We start from the raw sequence: 20383 nt of genomic DNA, 5'->3' as shown, positions 1-20383 counted from the left end.
ATACAGTATTATAGACTACAGCCCATAGATATAGTATTATAGACTACAGCCCATAGATATATAGTATTATAGACTACAGCCCATAGATATATAGTATTATAGACTACAGCCCATAGATATACAGTATTATAGACTACAGCCCATAGATATACAGTATTATAGACTACAGCCCATAGATATATAGTATTATAGACTACAGCCCATAGATATAGTATTATAGACTACAGCCCATAGATATATAGTATTATAGACTACAGCCCATAGATATACAGTATTATAGACTACAGCCCATAGATATACAGTATTATAGACTACAGCCCATAGATATACAGTATTATAGACTACAGCCCATAGATATACAGTATTATAGACTACAGCCCATAGATATATAGTATTATAGACTACAGCCCATAGATATACAGTAGACATGTGTGCAGGCTCTTCCTGTTCGGTCACCTATATGACAGGTAAGGGCGTTGGGCAGGTGAGAATGTGGCGCCTGCGCACTGGACGCCTCTCGGTCACGTCGCAGCCTCCTCTCACCTGGGTCCAGCAAAGCGGAAGCGTCTCCCCGGCTCCCGGTCCCTGTCATCTCCGCCACCTCCAGCCTCCCTCCTCCGCCCGGATCCTCCCTCGTCACCTGCCTCCCCCCTTATCCTCAGCAGGATCCCGGCTCGGACATACAAAGTCCGGAGAAGTTGTGAAGGCAGCGCTCCCCCGCCCGGCTCCTCCATCACTGTGAGTAAGAACTTCTTCTAGAAACTTTATCACCTACAGTACTTGGCGCCTCTGTACTACAACTCCCAGCAGGCAGTCATTGTAGTCGGACTACTACACCAGGACTAGAGAGCCACAAGATGCGGCTCATTGATCCGGTCACTATGTCTAATGCTGTACACGGGGCTGGCCACTAGGGGCAGTGTTCTGTTGCTGATGATAATAGGCGAGCAGGGATGGTGAAGCCCCTTTATGTCCCTGGGGAGGGTGGTATATAGTATATACTGTGACTATGTGGAGCTCTTAGTGAAGTGTCAGAACTTTATTCACAATATTTTCTTTCTGTGCCAGCCTGAGAACGGGGTGCAGGGTCCTCCTTTATTTAGGGGGGAGTCCCACTTGGCTGGAGATCAGGTTTAGATCCCTGCGACAAAGTTTAATACTGTAACTTTTTTTCTTGAGGATTGTTCACACTACATCTGTGTTCTTCAAACTGCAGACCTCCCTGTTTTGCAAAACTACAACTCCCAGCATGCCCGGACAGCCGTTGGCTGTCCGGGCATGCTGGGAGTCGTAGTCTTGCAATACCTGAAGGTCCACAGTTTGGAGACCGCCGCACTACACTTGGAGAATATTCTTTTTATTTATGACAAGATCGCTGTGGGACCCCCACTGATCATGAGGACGGAGCCCACTTGTTCCTTTTAAGTGAATGGGCAGCAGCGTGTATTGTCGGTCGCTGCTCTATTGATTTTCTATAGGGCTTGTGGACATTGCCCAGGACCAGACTTTTGAATCCTGGGGGAGAATTTTTAAGGCAATGTTCCCTGGTATCAGCTTAGCTCCAGTTACGGAATATAAAAAGCTAATCGGGATTAATGCCAAACCAGAACTCTCTCTTCAGAAAGAAAGAGTACCCATCTGCAGACAGCTGTTTCGGGGTGCTTGCCCCTCATCAGTACAGAGCTGGGTGAACTGGCTTGGCTGAGATGAGGGGCCTTAGACCAACTACACGGGATGAGTATTTAACTCAGGGCGAGTTCACCACTCCTGGTGTGACGGAGCTTTCAAGGGCCACTAAGCACTCCGCAGGCATTCTGGGTAGGGGAATATGCAAATCAGCTCATTACATCACCTTTTCAGGCGATGTTCCCTGGTATCAGCTTAGCTCCAGTTACGGAATATAAAAAGCTAATCGGGATTAATGCCAAGCCAGAACTCTCTCTCCAGAAGGAAAGAGTACCCATATCTCCCGTATCTCAGCCGTATGCCGCCCGTATGTAATTCATTTCAATGAGCCGACCGGAGTGATACACTGACTCTGGTCGGCTCATTTTTGCCCCGTATGCGGTTTTCCACCGCACCTCAAACCGTGGTCGACTACGGTTTGAGGTGCGGTGGAAAACCGCATACGGGCCAAAAATGAGCCGACCAGAGTCAGTGTATCACTCCGGTCGGCTCATTGAAATGAATTACATACGGGCGGCATATGGCTGAGATACGGGAGCACAAGGTTTTGGCTCCTCTCCCCCAGGGCCGTATGCGGTCCCATATTGGGGAAAACGTGATGTGAACCCAGCCTTAGATAAGTGAATAAAATACAATTTTATTGAGCATATATTAAAATAACATAAAGCTTTTTGCAGACAGGATCCACCAGTATAATACAGTTGGAGTGTGCGATTCAGTACTGGTATAATGTCTAGCACTTTATTCTTGTTCAAAAAGTTCCCTAACAGGTGCCCTATGCAATGTAACTCAAATAATGTAGTTAGTGGTGTGTAAGTATGTCTGGAATGTCAGGTCTCGCACACAGCAAGTCTCGGTCTATTATAGCACCCTGCTGCAGTACAGTGCTCCCTCAAGTTACAGGGGAGCAGATTGTTCAGGGCAGCCACTGAGCCTTCCCCCGGAATGCCCCGGTACACCTATATGACTCTGTGTGCTTCTCAATTCTGTCATGGTGGTCTCCTACACTGCAAACTAATAGGCTGGGTTCACATCACGTTTTCTCCCATACGGGAGCGCATACGGCAGGGGGGAGCTAAAACCTCGCACTCCCGTATGCTCTCGTACGCGCTCCCGTATGTCATTCATTTCAATGAGCCGGCCGGAGTGAAACGTTCAGTCCTGTCGGCTCATTTTTACGCCTTATGCGCTTTTACAACCGGACCTAAAACCATGGTTGACGACAGTTTTAGGTCCGGGGAAAGAGCGCATACAGCGCAAAAATGAGCCAAACGGACTGAACGTTTCACTCCGGCCGGCTCATTGAAATGAATGACATACGGGAGCACATACGAGATCATACGGGAGCGCGAGGTTTTAGCTCCCCACTGCCGTATGTGCTCCCGTATGGGAGAAAACGTGATATGAACTCAGCCTAACAGAACAAATACTACACTTGATCTTAGCTAAAAATCTGAGAGGCAAAAAAGAAAAAAAAATCATAAAAAAAAAAATAATAATTTTTAAGTTGGCAATTTTTTTTAAAAACAGATCACTAGTGCATCACATTAGGTCTAATAAAGTCAACAGGTATGTCACTGTGTATGGCTGCATTCACATCTCGTTTTTGCAATACAATTCCCATATCAGTTCTTTTGTAAAAAAAAAAAAAAAACGTATGTCTCAAAACCGGACCGAACCGTATACAACCATGTATAACCGTATAGACCTCTCTATGGTTTTAAACCATATACAGTTTGAAAACGGATGTCCGGTTGCATATGGTTTAATACGTTTTTTGGAAAGAAAAAAAAAAAGACGGTTTTATGTTTGTCCTTAATTATATAAAGTTCTTCTTGTTCTATTTGTGGGAAGAACTTTCGGCGTGCACTGCGCATGTGCAAACTGCAAAACCGTATTGTGCAAACCGGATGGGACCGTACGCACATACAGTTCAGTACAGTTCCCATAGACCACCATTTAAAAAAACGTATATTTTAGTTATTTTACCCAGACATAAAACCCTAGTAGACTATGGTTTTGGAGACGGGGGGGGGGGGGGGGGGGGGGGGGGGGACGGATAAAACCGTAAATGATGCAAAACGTACACAACCGAATGCTACGGTTGGCATACGGCTTTCTATGAAATGTCTATACATACGGTTTGCAATACGGTTCCATACTTTTTTTTTCACTGAAACCGGATACGGGAACCGTATTGCAATAACCAGATGTGAATGCAGCCTATACCCGAATACCTTCTTCCTGGTACCCCAGTGTGTACCTGGCTTAGGTCTAACACCAGAATAAGCCCACTGTACCCCTGCTGTATTGGCTCATCACCTGATGGGACCACCTTTATTAAACTTTTTTTTTTTTTTTTGCCCTGCGTTTTTTTTTCCTAGATTTTTCTTTTTATGTGATTTTTTTTTTTTTCATCATGTGACTCAATGAGAGTTATCAAAGGATTTAGACTGTTTTTTTCCCGTCTAAATTTGTCGAACAGAAAGTCGCAGACGAAATATGTGCAACTTATTTGCGACTTTTGCTTTAGAAGATTTTTAGAACATGATGCATTCTAGTCTATTTTAGACAGAAAAATGCATTGGTGCTGAATTTATCAATAGCGACTTTTTGGCAACAAGTCGCATTGGCTGAAAGTATGCCGAAATGTCAGATCATGTTGGAGCAGGTTTAAATACAGTCTAAAGCATTGATCCCGAAGACTTTTGATAAATTAGGTGCACAATAGACCGGCCTAACCCTCTGTAGTTTGGTCTATATTGATGCGGGAAATAGACAACTCTGATAAATCTCCCCTATTGATTTCTATTGAAGAATTTTGGGAAAAAATACCGTATTTTTTGCCGTATAAGACACACTTTTTCTTCCCCAAAGTCAGTGTGTCTTATACGGCGAATACACCCCTATCACGGCGGTCCCTGCGGCCATCAACGGCCGGGACCCGCGGCTAATACAGGACATCACCGATTGCGGTGATGCCCTGTATTAACCCTTCAGATGCGGCGATCAAAGCTGACCGCCGCGTCTGAAGGGAAAGTGACACTAACCCGGCTGTGATTTCGCCGCGGCGGTCCCGAACAGCCCGACTGAATAGCCGGGTTAGTGCTTACAGGACACCGGGGGGGACCTTACCTGCCTCCTCGGTGTCTTCTCCATTCAGGGATCCCCTGTATGGCCGGCGCTCTCCTTCCTCGTCATCACGTCGTCGCGTACGTGCGTCGGCGTGCGTAACGACGGGGACGTGGCGACCGAGATGGAGCGACATCCAGGGCAGCGGTGACGGGTTCGGAGCGGCGGGGACACGTGAGTATTACCTCCTATGCAGTGGTCTTCAATCTGCGGACCTCCAGATGTTGCAAAACTACAACTCCCAGCATGCCCGGACAGCCAACGGCTGTCCGGTCATGCTGGGAGTTGTAGTTATGCAACATCTGGAGGTCCGCAGGTTGAAGACCACTATTGGGTTCAAAATCTTTATTTTTTTAGATTTTGCACCTATAAATTGGATGCGTCTTATACGCCGGTGCGTCCTATAGGGCGAAAAATACGGTACTTGAAAAAAAAATACTAATATATATGCACACATTGGAGAGATTTATTTAAACAAGAGCAGAGGAAAAGTGGACCAGTTGCCCATAGCAACCAAACAGTATTCTTCTTTAGGCCTCTGAAAAATGAAAGAAGGAATTTGATTGGTTGCTGTGGGCAACTGGGTAACTTTTTCTCTGCTCGTGTTTTAATAAATCTCCCCCATGGTGTGTGTGTGTGTGTTTGTGTGTTTGTGTGTTTGTGTGTTTGTGTGTTTGTGTGTTTGTGTGTTTGTGTGTTTGTGTGTTTGTTTGTTTGTTTTTTTGTTGTTCTCTCTAGTGCAAAGTAGAGGGGGGGGGGGGGGGACAAAACATGTCATCAATGAAAAACATGGCTTCAATGAAAAACATGGCTTTTTTTTCTGGAGTTGTTTTTTTTTTTTATCCACCTATAGTAGTTTCTTGAAAGAACAAGAACACCATTACCAGAACATTCTGCAATAAAAAAAAAAAAAAATTATATATACAAAAATCTGCCACTGTGCCAAAAATGCCACTGGAATATATATTTTTTTTATTATATCAACTGGTGCCAGAAAGTTAAACAGATTTGTAAATTACTTATATTAAAAAATATTCTTATAAAAATAATTCCTTTCTGTCTTCCCACAGTGCTCTCTGCTGACACCTCTGTCTGTCTCAGGAACTGTCCAAAGCAGGAAAAGTTTTCTATGGGGATTTGCTCCTACTTTGGACAGTTCCTGAGACAGACAGAGGTGTCAGTAGAGAGCAGTGTTGTCAGACAGAAAGGTAATGCAAAAAGAAAAGAAATTCTTGTGGATCATACAGCAGCTGATAAGTACTGGAAGGATTAAGATTTTTTTGAATAAAAGTAATTTACAAATCTGTTTAACTTTCTGGCACCAGTTGATTAAAAATAAATAAATAAATAAATAAATAAAATAAAAATATATATTATATGTGTTTTCCAGTGGAGTACCCCTTTAAAGGACAAAAATAAAAATGCCATGTTAGCTAGTATCTGGTTGCAACATTTTTTGACTTACCAAGCGGTAAGTATGGCTTTTTGTGGATGGAGGAGGGGATGTTTTTCTTACAAAAATGCTGTGTCTGGCTACACTTACGCTGTGGATGTTCCTAGTGGAGATTCCTTCTCCTTTTTCGCCAGGACCGCAAGTACCGTCACCATTGATGGCAATGCAGTCCACGTGGTATTTTCCCTATTTCATTCTTTTGGCAGGTCCGGAAATTCTGCAGTGTGAACAGTGCAGCTGAATCCCATTGAAAGCAATGTGAGGCGGCTGTTGCAAGATTTATGAGCAAAATGAATTCTGCTCGGAGATTCCGAAGTGTGAATGCACCCATATGCACCTTGACCCTGAAATCAGAAATTGCTTTATATGAATCTGTCGAGCGGTTCTGTAAATTTGCTGCACATCCTGTAAATGTTGTGATGTTTTGGTTGTCTTGTTTATCATTGATTTATTCTGTCTTTATTCCACTTTCCTGACTTTAGTGCTGAGATTGTCCTGTCTCGGCTTCATTGTCACCAGTCTGTATTGGCTGGTAGCACACGTCCCTGATGTAGAATACAGTCATTGTTGTGCGTCGGCAGCAGCGTACACAGGCGACATTGTTACCACGAGTTTATATCCGTACTGCCAGTAAAGAAAAGACTTGTCCTGTTTGTTTTTCCATGATGGATATAGTCGTTGGCTGGTTAGATGGCTGAGGTTATTAAGTTTGGTCAGGAGCATGACTATAGCCAGAGGCTGAGGGGACACAGTCACAGGGGGGTCTGCACCATACCACTGCTATCCAGCCCCTGGATGGAAACGGGTGGGTTTCTCCCAACCCCTTTTTTTTACTGGATGGCACCAACCTATGTAGGATTCTCCTCTCCAAGGAACTCCAGATATCAGGCAAGGAGGTGAGAAGTAAGGTCAAGGCTCAGAAAGCACCAAACACCAAGTTCTTCTATCCTTGGTGGGAAAACCTAGAATCATAATTTGGGGCCCTTTTTTGAATTTTTCCTACAGGGCAAACTTTATTTATGTACATCACCACTGACTCGGATGCCATGTCCCATGATTGTCCAGTCATGATGGGAGTTGTAGTTTTGCAACAGCTGGAGGTAAAAAACACTGGTTGGGAAACACTGCGCTATACTAACACTGCATTATAGCAACGTTGGTTCCTTTTAGCAAAAGAGTCGAAACTTGGAAGAAAAATAATCAAATAAATAGACCATGCACACAAATCAATATGAAAGTGAACTATGCACTATAGCAGTGTATTCCAACCAGGGTGCATCCAGCTGTTGCAAAACTACAACTCCCAGCATGCCCGGACAGCCGTTGGCTGTCCAGGCATGCTGGGAGTCGTAGTTTTGCAACACCTGAAGGTCCACAGTTTGGAGACCGCCGCACTACCCTTGGAGAATATACTTTTTTATGTGTGACAAGATCGCTGTGGGATCCCCACTGATCATGAGAACGGACCCCATCTGGAGGCACCCTGGTTGGGAAACACTAAGTGGGTTTTCCTTGACAATTTTGTAATGAATTTTAGGAGCCATTAGTAGCCAGGATGCCTCACATCATGTAATGTTGTGCTACGCAACTTGGGGTTACATGACATCATATGATATATTACCATCCCCTGATTTCTCCCTATGTGTCGCTTATTACTGTCCCCTCATCTCTTCCTTTTGTCACAGTCACTACTGTCCCCTCCTCTCCCCCTGTGTGTCACAGTCACTACTGTCCCCTAATCTCCCCCTGCGTGTCACAGTCACTACTGTCCCCTAATCTCCCCCTGCGTGTCAGTCACTACTGTCGCCTTTTTTCTCCCCCTGCGTGTCAGTCACTACTGTCCCCTAATCTTCCCCTGCGTGTCACAGTCACTACTGTCCCCTAATCTCCCCGTCTGTCACAGTCACTACTGTCCCCTCCTCTCCCCCTGTCTGTCACAGTCACTACTGTCCCCTAATCTCCCCCTGCGTGTCAGTCACTACTGTCCCCTAATCTCCCCCTGCGTGTCAGTCACTACTGTCCCCTTTTTTCTCCCCCCTGCGTGTGTCACTACTGTCCCCTCATCTCTCCGTGTGTCAGTCACTACTGTCCCCTCAGTTCTCCCTCTGTGTCACAGTCACTACTGTCCCCTCGCCTCTCCCTGTGTGCCACAGTCACTACTGTCCCCTCGCCTCTCCCTGTGTGCCACAGTCACTACTGTCCCCTCGCCTCTCCCTGTGTGCCATAGTCACTACTGTCCCCTCGCTTCTCCCTGTGTGTCACAGTCACTACTGTCCCCTCGCTTCTCCCTGTGTGTCACAGTCACTACCGTCCCCTCGCTTCTCCCTATGTGTCACAGTCACTACTGTCCCCTCGCCTCTCCCTGTGTGTCACAGTCACTACTGTCCCCTCGCCTCTCCCTGTGTGTCACAGTAATTAGTTTTCTTTTTTCATTCAACAAAAAGAAAAGCCTCCGGTGTTCAGCATCAGATATCTTTGGTCGGCGATCCAGTGTCATGTGCAGCCAATCAGCAGCCTTGGTGTTAACGCTCTGCCCTCCTTATGGTTGTCCATCCTTCGAGGGTTGCCCTTTTATCTCTGACTCTGACCTATGAGATTGCTGGCCCTGTCGGCACATGTTCAGGTGGATGGCCTGGTGTTCCCGATGACCAGTCCAGGTCTCGTTCCATACAACATTCAGGGCCTGGTTTTATGGATGACAAACACCAGTTTTACAAGGCTCTTAGGATGGAAAGTCTAGGAGCAGACTAAAATCACCCAAAATTTTTGCCTGACGGAAGGCTCCGAAATGTACAGAGCCTATGAGTGGTAAGCAGGGGGCCTGCTTTACATGTTGGCTAGAGTCTAATTTTCTTGAAGAATGCCTACCGTGCCCACAGTCCTGTTTTCTGTGGAGCTATAATACTTTACCCCTAGACGTACATGACCTTTACTATACCTCCGTACGCTTCTGATCTCATTTAGTACTGGAGCTCTCTGTTGGATCATAAATATGTTATTGTTATGTTGAATATGTGTTGAAGGAGTATTTGTAGTTATAACTCTTAGATGTATTTATTATGTGTTTTTTATGTATGCTATAAAGAATAAAAAATGTTTCTCTGCTAGATGCATTGCTGATACTCTCTATGCCACATCAGATTATTGTGTGTGAAATAAAGATTAGACCCAAACCCATGGGAAGACGTCTCTACCTATTGGTATAGCAACCCTTACCTCTAGGGAGAAATGAATGTCTTCCCGATACTCATATGTATCAAAGCTGAACAATTCAGATAATTCCTGAAGTCCTAAGGCCCATTTACACAATACAGATAATCTGTTAGATTAAAACGCCATAGAACATGATAAATCTACTGTAGATCGGTATGAGCTTGGTATACGGCATGTGAACATGAATCGATACACTGCATGTCATATTCTTACATAGGTGACTAAATGATGAATTTAGAATAACTATTGTGAGCAGGTTCTTGCCTGTAATCACTATTAGGGTTGTTTCAGGCAGAATCCGTGCCACAGACATTGCCGTCTATGGAGGCAGCAAAGTCCATGCGGTCCTAGCGCTGACTGACTCAGTTGGCACTGTCCACATCCGAAATCCGTGAACAGATTTTGTCCGGCCGGAAAATCTGTAGTGGTAACTCAGCCTTAAGCTGCATTCACACCACATTTTTACAATACAGTTCTCGTATAAGGTTTTTGATGAAAAACGGATTCCTCAAAACCGGACTAAACTGTATCAAAACGTGTGTACAAATTTTGACCTATATACGGTTTGAAAAATTGAGTCTGGTTGCATCCGTTCTTTAACCCCTTAAGGACCAAGGACGTACTGGTACGTCCTGAGTCCTTTCCCTTTCTATAACGCGGGGCCACGACGTGGCCCAGCTTCATAGCGGGTCGGGATCGGTTGTTAGAGGCCGGGATCCGTGGCTAACAGCGCGCGGCAGTGATCGCGGTGCCGCGTGATATTAACCTTTTTAGACGCGGCGTTCAAAGTTGAACGCTGCGTCTAAAGTGAAACCATTCCGGTTAGCTCAGTGGGCTGTTCGGGATAGCCGAGGCGAAATCGCGGCGTCCCGAACAGCTGTTAGACATGAGGAGGGTCTCTTACCTGCCTCCTGGTGTCCGATCGCCGAATGACTGCTCAGTGCCTGAGATCCAGGCATGAGCAGTCAAGCGGCAGAATCATCGATCACTGGTTTCCTATGAGAAACCAGTGATCAATGTAAAAGATCAGTGTGTGCAGTGTTATAGGTCCCTAATGGGAGTATAACACTGCAAAAAAAAAAGTAAAAAAAAAAAAAAATAAACCAGTGTAAATAAAAATAAACATGTGGTATCGTCGCGTGTGGAAATGTCTGAGTTATAAAAATATACAATTAATTAAACCGCACGGTCAAAATTCCAAAGTCCAAAATAGTGCATTTTTGGTCACTTTTTATATCCTGAAAAAATGAATAAAAAGTGATTAACAAGTCCGATCAATACAAAAAGGGTATCACAAAAAACTTCAGATCACAGCGCAAAAAAAATGAGCCCTCATACCATCAAACAGATATAAGTAGGGTATCATTGTAATCGTATGGACCTACAGAATAAAGAGGTGTCATTTTTACGGAAAAATTTACTGCGTAGAAACAGAAGCCCCCAAAAGTTACAAAATGGTGTGTTTTTTTTTTTTTTCAATTCTGTCTCTCTCAATTTTTTTTTTTCCCGTTTCGCCGTAGATTTTTGGGTAAAATGACTTATTTTTTGCACCACCAATTCTACTTTGTAGTGACATCAGCCATAATAAGGATTTTTAGGTGCAAAATTGAAAGGGTTAAGATTTTTTAAAGGTAAGGAGGAAAAAACGAAAGTGCAAAAATGGAAAAACCACGAGTCCTTAAGGGTTTAAGAAACTGTATACGTTTAAAATTTTTCACTCCAGTTTCACTTGTTTGATTGAAATTCCAAAAAAAAAAAAACTGTGCAAAGTCAAAAACCGTATGGTGTAAACTGGATGGAACCGTACGCACATACGGTTCTGTACGGTCCCTATTGACTCCCATGTTTAAAAAAAACCATATACGATTTTCCACCCGGACCAAAAACTGTGGTAGGCTACGGTTTTGGGTACGGGGAAAAAAACAGACAAAACCATACAAGACGCAAAACAGATGCAACCGGATGCATCATTTGGCATACAGTTTTCAATACGGTTCTGTACGGTTTTCACATTTGACGTATACGGGAACTGTATTGCAAAAACGTGGTGTGAATGCAGCCTAAGGCTAGTGCCATACATGGCATTATCAATCAAAACCAATCCAGCCAGTGCAGAATTGCCTGCAAATAATTTCTCTCTCTACTCTCTCTCTAAAAAAAAAGTGTATGTGTTACTTTTTTAGTAGAATTTTTGGTGGTGTGTTATAGATTATAATTCATGTGATTTGAAGAGTCCAATGATTTGTTATGGAAAAAAAACACTATAGGAATAAAAATAATAATTTGAAAACATGTACAAGAAAATAAAACAAAGGCTTTAAGTTGCAGTATTTCCTCAGCAATATCTGCATTGTTCTCCATGTGTGGACTTAAAGGGGTTATCCAGGGAAAAAAACTATAATCAATCAATGAACTGGCTAACGAAAGTTAAACAGATTTGTAAATTACTTCTATTAAAAATTCTTGATCCTTTCAGTACTTATGAGCTGCTGAAGTTGAGTTGTTCTTTTCTGTCTAAGTGCTCTCTGATGACACCTGTCTCAGGAACTGTAAAGAGTAGAAGCAAATCCCCATAGAAAGCCTATTCTACTTGTGCAGTTTCCGAGACAAGCAGAGATGTCAGCAGAGGTGGGGCTTGTAGCCTGTCTCTCCCTCCTCCCATTGTATGTGTGCTCAGTCACACTGGAGGCAACTGGGAGCAGGCTGCATGTCGGCCTAATGCTGCTGTAATTGCCCACTGGCCCCTGGTTTTTGCTTATCACGCACAGGTAGGTTAGCGTTATGTCCCGTGCCATTTGAGAAACCTTGGCGTTGGTGTGCGGGCTCTGGTATGTCCTTCATATAAGGATACACTGGCGAATGTCTCAATTTTAACATCAGTGTTGAGGGATAGCCAATGTCATTGTATACATCTACCACAGTAGTGCACCTAAATTTCTGTATTGTATTATGTCAGCAGACAGAAAAGAACAACTCAACTTTAGCAGCTGATAATTATTGGAAGGATTAAGATTTTTCAATAGACGTAATTTACAAATCTGTTTAACCTTCTGGTGCCAGTTGAGATATCTAAAAAGTTTTTTTTTTTCCTGGAATACCCCTTTAACCTTAGGGTACGCTAACATGTGCATATTTTCTGCTGCAGAACTGCTGTAGCAGATTTTGCTACCCATTGAAGTCAATGGGCAGCAAAATCTGCAGCAAAATCTCCCGAGACGTACCCCAAGGGTAGGCTCACATGTTACGGATCCGCTCTGCATTATACGCTGCGGATCCACCGAGGACCGACCCTAGAGTGCGCCTCCTGCTGTGCCTGCGTTGTCTGCTCGTAGCAGCAATCCGCCATTACGAGCAGATACACAGGGACCTGCAAGTTTCGCGCGCGCGCACACACACTTGGTTTACTCACAGACATAATTTTCTCCATTAATCTCAACTCTGAGGTCACACAGCCACAATCCCTATTAAATCTGCAGTAAATCCTCCTGGATACAGAATCGTTCATACACTGCCCTGAAGTGATGTTGGAGAATAGTTTCTCTTTCCCTACTGAGATCTGGATTTCCTTCTGATAAAAAAAAAAAGGTCTGAACATGATGTGTAAGGGCCTCAATAATGCAGTATTATCTGCTATCATTCCCATCTATTCTTCTATACCAGTGTTTCCCAGCCAGGGTGCCTCCAGCTGTTGCAAAACTACAACTCCCTGCATGCTGGGAGTTGTAGTTTAGCAACAGCTGGAGGCACACTGGTTGGAAAGCACTGTTCTCCTTTTTCGTATTGGTGTAGATAACGGTGTCTATACACAGGAGATAGCTGTTGGCCGAAAGTTACCCACTGGAACTACTAAACCCCTAGTCAAAGTGCTATTCCGCTATGGGTTCCCCCTCTGCTACATCTGCATAGAGGAGGAGGGTTTAGTCGCTGCCAGACTCCTCTTCAAACAGTTTATCTCAATAAGAGTAAAGGTTCAGGCAGTTGAAATCCAACATGCCCCATTCTTCTCTACCCCATCTTCCAAGGATGGTTGGCTTAACCCACGGTGAACGACAGGTTTGACCAACATGTCTAGTCTGTAAGCCCCTCTTGACTTTTTTTATGGTTAAAAGTGGTACATTTTCTTTTGCCGTTAAAGGGATACTCGCGTGGAAAAGGTATTATTTTTTTTTTTTTTTTTTTATTTTTTTTTTAAATCAACTCGTGCCAGAAAGTTGCGCAGATTTGTAAATTACTTTTATTGAAAAATCTTAATCCTTCCAGTACTTATTAACTGCTGAATACTACAGAGGAAATGGTTATCTTTTTTTGAACACAGTGCTCTCTGCTGACATCTCTGTCCATTTTAGGAACTTACCAGAGCAGCATATGTTTGCTATGGGGATTTTCTTCTACTCTGGACAGTTCTTAACATGGACAGAGATGTCAGCAGAGAGCACTGTGGTCATGATGTCAGCAGAGAGCTCTGTGTTCCAAAAAGAAAACCATTTCCTCTGTAGTATTCAGCAGCTGATAAGTACTGGAAGGATTAAGATTTTTTTTTAATAGTAGTAATTTACAAATCTGTTTAACTTTCTGGCACCAGTTTATTAAAAAAATAAATAAAAAATAATAATAATAATTTCCCCACGGGAGTCCCCCTTTTAAGATTATGTTCTGTAGGCTCATAGGAAGTAAGTGGAAGGTGAACTGCACAGGGCTGTTTTATGGCTCTATCTTTTTATATAATATGGCACCCATGGAGATGCATAGGGCCAGGACAGCATGGTGAGTCAGTGGATAGCTTTGTTGCATTGAAGCCCTGGGTTTGAATCCCACCAAGAACTACATCTTGAAGGAGTTTGTATGTTCTCCCTGTCTTAGGACAGGTTTCCACTAGGTTCCCCAGTTTCCTTCCACACTCCAGATACATACAATGGGCCCTATAGTCTGTTTGTGACATAGAGACCTTAGATTATCAACTCTATTGGGGACAAGCGCTTACATGATAAAGGCACTTATAGAATGTGCTGCAGAATATTTTGGGTGTATCTAAGCAATGGAAAGTAAATACTGTGTATCTGACTTCATAGGGAGAATATTTGTTTCTGTTGGGTTCCGATCTTGGCACACCTCATCACTGGATGTATGTCTAGAGCTTTTCCTCCTAATTCTATGGGAGAATAGCTCGGTACGCCCAGTACAGATTTAGTATGGGGGAACACAGTCTAGTATAGATACATTCTGGCTTTGGGAGTGTATCGGTACAACCATCCATGAGGCCTTACTTTCGTCAATTAATCTTTGGCATGTCAATGCCCTCCCTGAAGACACCTTTAAAGGGGTACTCCGGTGAAAAACTTCTGTATATTTTCTGTATTTATTTATTTTAAGTTAAACAGACTTGTAAATTATCCACAAAAGCAACAGAAAAAGGGGAGGGCACTCTTAAGAGCAATATCACCTTATATAAGCAGAACGTTCCTTGGCGACCTCTGTCAATGTTTCCTGCGGGGTGCACATATGACAGTGTAAAGTATTCAATATAGGTGCGAAAAGGAGCACATACGTGCACTCACCGCAAAGCAGAGACGATCAAGCCTGGAGGTCCGGTGGCGATGGCGGGGTACCGGGTCTCGGCATCGGCGCTGGTGTGTGGCGCTCGGAGGCTACGCCGGCTGTTTCGCAAATAGATGCGTGCTTCTTCCGGCCTCGGGGCTGGAAGAAGCACGCATCTATTTGCGAAAAAGCCGGCGTAGCCTCCGAGCCCCACACACCAGCGCCGATGCCAAGACCCAGTACCCCGCCATCACCACCGGACCTCTAGGCTTGATCGTCTCTGCTTTGCGGTGAGTGCACGTATGTGCTCCTTTTTGTACCTAGACTTGTAAATTACTACTATTTAAAAAGCTTAATCCCTCCAGTACTTATCAGCTGCTGTATGCTCCACAGGAAGTTCTTTTCTTTTTGAATCTTCTGTCTGACCACAGTGCTCTCTGCTGACACCTCTGGCCATATCCGTAACCGTCCAGAGAAGGATAGGTTTGCTATGGGGATTTTCTCCTGCTCTGGACAGTTCATGACACGGACAGAGATGTCGGCAGAGAGCACTGTGGTCAGACAGAAAAGAAGCATACAACTTCCTCTGTAGTATACAGCAGCTGGGAAGTACTGGAAGAATTAGAATAGAAGTAATATACAAATCTGTATAACTTTCTGGCAACAGTTAATTAAAAAAAAAAAATAGTTTTCCACTGGAGTACCCCTTTAATGCTTGGAAAGATGCATTATTTGGACAATACTTAAAGGGGTTCTCCACCATAAGGTGATTTTAGTACATACCTGGCAGGCAGTAATGGACATGCTTAGGAAGGATCTGCACTTGTCTTGGGGCTAAATGGCTATGTTGTGAGGTTAACATAATACTGTGGCTAGCTTTTTGTGAACTTGTATTTCCTGTTTGACTTTTCCTCTTTTGCCTACAAATCCCATAATTCCATTTTCCTACCTCCCACACATCAGCCACCCCACCCTTTGAAACATAAATGAGCTGCATCCATTCAAAAGACCTGTGGTTTTCAATCAGGGTGCCTACAGCTGTTGCATTAGTTGCAGATTGATCTCTCTCCCACCAAGCCATCGCTCCACCCATTGAAGCAGACAGGCTCCCTGTCATCAGCTGACTAGTGAGTCAGGTCTCGGCCGCATTGCAACCTGGGAAAAATCTGAGACAACAGTCATTTTGTATGCTGTTAAAAATAAATATTGTGGTGAAAATCACAGAAGAATTGTGAGAAAACCATCACACACAGGTACAGACACTATATTATAAACTACACTAACTTTACAGCCCCTGTAGCATAGTCAAATAAAAATAATTCCTGGAATACCCCTTTAAGCTGCCCATACGCATTAGATAAATGTTCTCCAAACCCCCTAGTTTCGGCAGGATTGGTTGATGTGTATGAGGTCCTCTCCACTCCCATCATGGCAGATGTTGGGGAAGAGAAGACAGATGAATTTAAACATTCAGGATCCTTATGTTCTCGGGGGAGATAAGCTGCTGACAGAGGTGTCTTACTGCAGCCTACCACCTTCTCCCTATTCAGAACACAAGTGTATTATGCAGAAAGGAGGAGACTAGAGAGATGCCTATCAAAGTCTATGGCCAGCCCTACAACATATTGTAGATATGACTTTGTCTACGACAGTGAAGGTAAATAAGGGACACTCACTCTTATCACACCAGGCCAGCCATGTTTGTATAATACTTTATCTAAAATAAATATAGGTTTTTATTAAGCCAAGTGCATGTTCTGCGAGAACACTTTCCACCTATCTGTGCCAGCCTGGTCTATGGTACATTGCAGCGTTGTTTTTGTCTCATTGACACTACGAGCCTTATACCTGACACATTTCCATTGGTAACAATGCTATGTTCACATTTGAAGTTTTTGGTTGGGGACTCTTTAATTGGGGTGTATTCTGCAGAACTATTCTTGCTGTTAAACAACCATAAGAGAACATATCAGAAGCCGGATGTATCCCATTGTAAGTCAGTTAGCTACAACCCAATTTGTCAGGGTCTATTTGAACATAGATCTAGCATTAGGAATTAGGGCCATGATGCCAATGTGAACAGAGCCTCATGAAAGTTTGTGGTGTTTTTAGGCTAGGTTCACACGGCAGAATTTCCGTGCCGGATTCTGCATTGGAATATGGCATGGAGATTCCGCTGCAGCAGAGTTCCGTTGAATTCAATGGGATTCTGCTGCACTGTGCACACGGCAGAATTTCCATGCCAGATGTTTCCGGCACGGAAATTCCGATTTCTGTGTCCGCACAAAGAATATACACGTTCATTCTTTGTGAGCAGACTGCATGGAATGCATAGCCATCCATGAGACGGAGCATTCTCGTGCGGTCCTAGAGCCGGCAGATTATGCCGGCGCCCGCACTCTCCGGATTGTCCATTGTGTGAACATAGCCTTAGGCTCAGGGTAAGTTTTCCAAAGTAGCAGCATATTGAGGGTATGGCTTTTTTCTGGAAATCTGGGCGTTTTTCCTCCCAAAGATTTCTATGGGAAGAAACAAAAAATTACAAAAGAAGAAGAAAAAAAAAATATATATATATATATAAACTTCAAATTTATTGTTTTTCTTAATTATTTTTTTCTTTATGTTTTTTATTTTGACGTCGTCACGTAAATAAATCACATGATGAAAAAAAAAATGCACGTGATAAAAATGCCAGAGAAAGACACCTATAATAAAAACCTATAATAAAAAGAAGGAAAAACTGCATCTTGGGAGTGCAAATTAAGGGGACAGTTTTCGTGGCATTTGTGGGGTGTTTTTTCAAGGCGAAAAAAGCAACACAAAAAAGTAAAAAAAAAAAACAAAATGACACAAAATACTATTATTATTTTATTTTGCCAATGCATTTCCGAGTGGATTCTGCAGAAGAATCGCCTGGTCAATGATATTTCTAACATCTGAATTTCCGCGGCAGATGTCTCCGCCTCAGAAATTCCACCGTGTTCACAGTGCGGCAGAATCTGCTGCAACGTGATTTCCAAGCAGAATTTATTCGCTCTGAAATTCCGCAGCGTGGACATAGCCGTACCAACATCCCCCTATAGCTGTATGTGTGTAAAAAAAAAAAAAAAAAAAAAAGGTCAACTATTTATCGGTTTACCAACCAAAGTGTCTCCAGCTGTTGCAAAACTACAACTTCCAGCATGCCCGGACAGCCGTTGTCTGTCCGGGCATGCTGGGAGTTGTAGTTTTGTAACAGCTGGAGACACCCTGGTTGGGAAATATTGACTTAGGCTGTGTTCACACAGTGCGTCCATAATACTTGAAAAACTTAATATATTGGGGCCATGACAGAGGAATCTCCCTTCTCAGCTCATTTGGGGGAGATTTATCAAAACCTGTACAAAAAGAGAAGTTGCCTAGTTGCCCATAGCAACCAATCAGATGGCTTCTTTCATTTTCATTTTGCAGAGGCCTTGTTAAAAATGAAAGCAGCGATCTGATTGGTTGCTATGGGCAACTGGGCAGCTTTTCCTCTGCACAGGTTTTGATACATCTTCCCCATTGTGCAGGAAAGTTTCAGTCATGGAGACAGCTGCGGCGGAGCGGAGCCTGGCGTCCGACATGGACACGCCTGTGTAACTAACTCTGCCGGCTCTGTACATAATGACCTGCTAATGTCTGACATGCCACTGACATTGCCTTCACGATAACCCTGGGAGGACGGAACCTGCAGAGGAATTGTTGACTCATTCATTACGTGTCTCCCACTTCATCCATGAATTTCGAGTTTAGGCTTATTAGGCTGAGTAGGCTTCTCCCATGTAAAGGTCACGGAACATTTCAACATACATTTACTATTGTAATCCAGATTAATCTGTGGACTATTAATAAATACTAGGTCTGACGTTTTATGGCGTAACTGGCCGCCACCTAAGGGCCTATGTCGGGGACCTCTCCCATAGTCTCTTCAGCCACGTAAGAAGACACCGATATTGTAGATGGTATGTGGTGGGTAGGGTGCCATATTACAGATTACAATAAAGCACATATTATATCTTGTAGATTATAAACCCACGGCCCGCAAAATAAGCAGCTGCCTAGATCGCCCTCTTGATGGGGGGGGGGGCGCTGCTCTGCCTGCCTCAAGAAAGGTAGACAACCAGCATCCGAACCACTCACTCAGCCAGCAGTATGAGGAGGGGGTATGTTACAGTGTGTCACCCCAGTAGTAAGGACATTACATGAGGAGGAGGTTTGTTACAGTGTGTCACCCCAGTAGTAAGGACTAGTGTTGCTCGCGAATATTCGCAATTCGAATATTATTCGCGAATATCGCATATTCGTGAATTCGCGAATATAGCGCTATATATTCGTAATTACGAATATTCGTTTTTTTTTCTTCTTCACAGTACACATCACAGTGATCACCCCTCTCTGCTTCCAGCTTGTGTGGTGTAAAGAAGGCTGTAATACTACTGTGTGAGACTGGCGCGCGAACATTCGCATATGCGAAAATTAGCATATGCTAATTTTGTATATGCTAATATTCACATATGTTAATTTTCGCATACGCGAACTTTCGCATATGCGAAAATAAAACGAGAATATAACGAATATGCGAATATTCGCGAATATATGACGAATATTCGTCCATATATTCGCAAATTCGAATATGGCCTATGCCGCTCAACACTAGTAAGGACATTACATGAGGAGGAGGTTTGTTACAGTGTGTCACCCCAGTAGTAAGGAGATTACATGAGGAGGGGGTTTGTTACAGTGTGTCACCCCAGTAGTAAGGACATTACATGAGGAGGGGTATGTTACAGTGTGTCACCCCAGTAGTAAGGAGATTACATGAGGAGGGGGTATGTTAATGTGTCACCCCAGTAGTAAGGAGATTACATGAGGAGGGGGTTTGTTACAGTGTGTCACCCCAGTAGTAAGGACATTACATGAGGAGGGGTATGTTACAGTGTGTCACCCCAGTAGTAAGGAGATTACATGAGGAGGGGGTATGTTAATGTGTCACCCCAGTAGTAAGGAGATTACATGAGGAGGAGGTTTGTTAATGTGTCACCCCAGTAGTAAGCTAATTACATGAGGAGGAGGTTTGTTACAATGTGTCAATCCAGTAGTAAGGTGGGGCATGAAAAAAGGGCAGAGTCAACGGGCGACAAATTAGCTTTTGCCTAGGGTGGCAAAAATCCTTGCACCAGCCCAGTATAAACCCCCTCGGGTAGGCCCCTCTCTCTCCCTCTGTATCAGTCCGTCATTTACTTTGCCACCTTTATTGTACTTGTGTCATACCTTCCAACTTTTGCGATGGTCAAAGAGGGAGTTTTAGACCGTGTTCACACATTTCCAAGCGAGAAAATTCTG

General features: G+C 43.6%; 1 protein-coding gene across 3 annotated transcripts in view; it reads left to right on the top strand.

Moving 5' to 3' along the window:
* Nucleotides 1-475: 475 nt before the first annotated feature.
* The window catches only part of GALNT3 (polypeptide N-acetylgalactosaminyltransferase 3), a 57588-nt gene continuing 37680 nt past the window's right edge, over nt 476-20383 (top strand). The window contains exon 1 of one of the 3 annotated variants that reach the window (XM_056535125.1): nt 476-738. In XM_056535125.1, the coding sequence (XP_056391100.1) occupies nt 491-738 (248 nt within the window). In that variant the 5' untranslated portion in view covers nt 476-490. Of the gene's footprint in view, nt 743-20383 lie in introns of all 3 variants that reach the window. The other 2 variants (XM_056535123.1, XM_056535124.1) reach the window with 2 other exon arrangements.

This window comes from Hyla sarda, chromosome 8 (genome assembly GCF_029499605.1).
Source record: "Hyla sarda isolate aHylSar1 chromosome 8, aHylSar1.hap1, whole genome shotgun sequence".
In the NCBI taxonomy this organism is placed as follows: domain Eukaryota; kingdom Metazoa; phylum Chordata; class Amphibia; order Anura; family Hylidae; genus Hyla; species Hyla sarda.
Note: the sequence above shows the minus strand (reverse complement) of the source record. Positions and strands in the feature narration are given on the sequence as shown.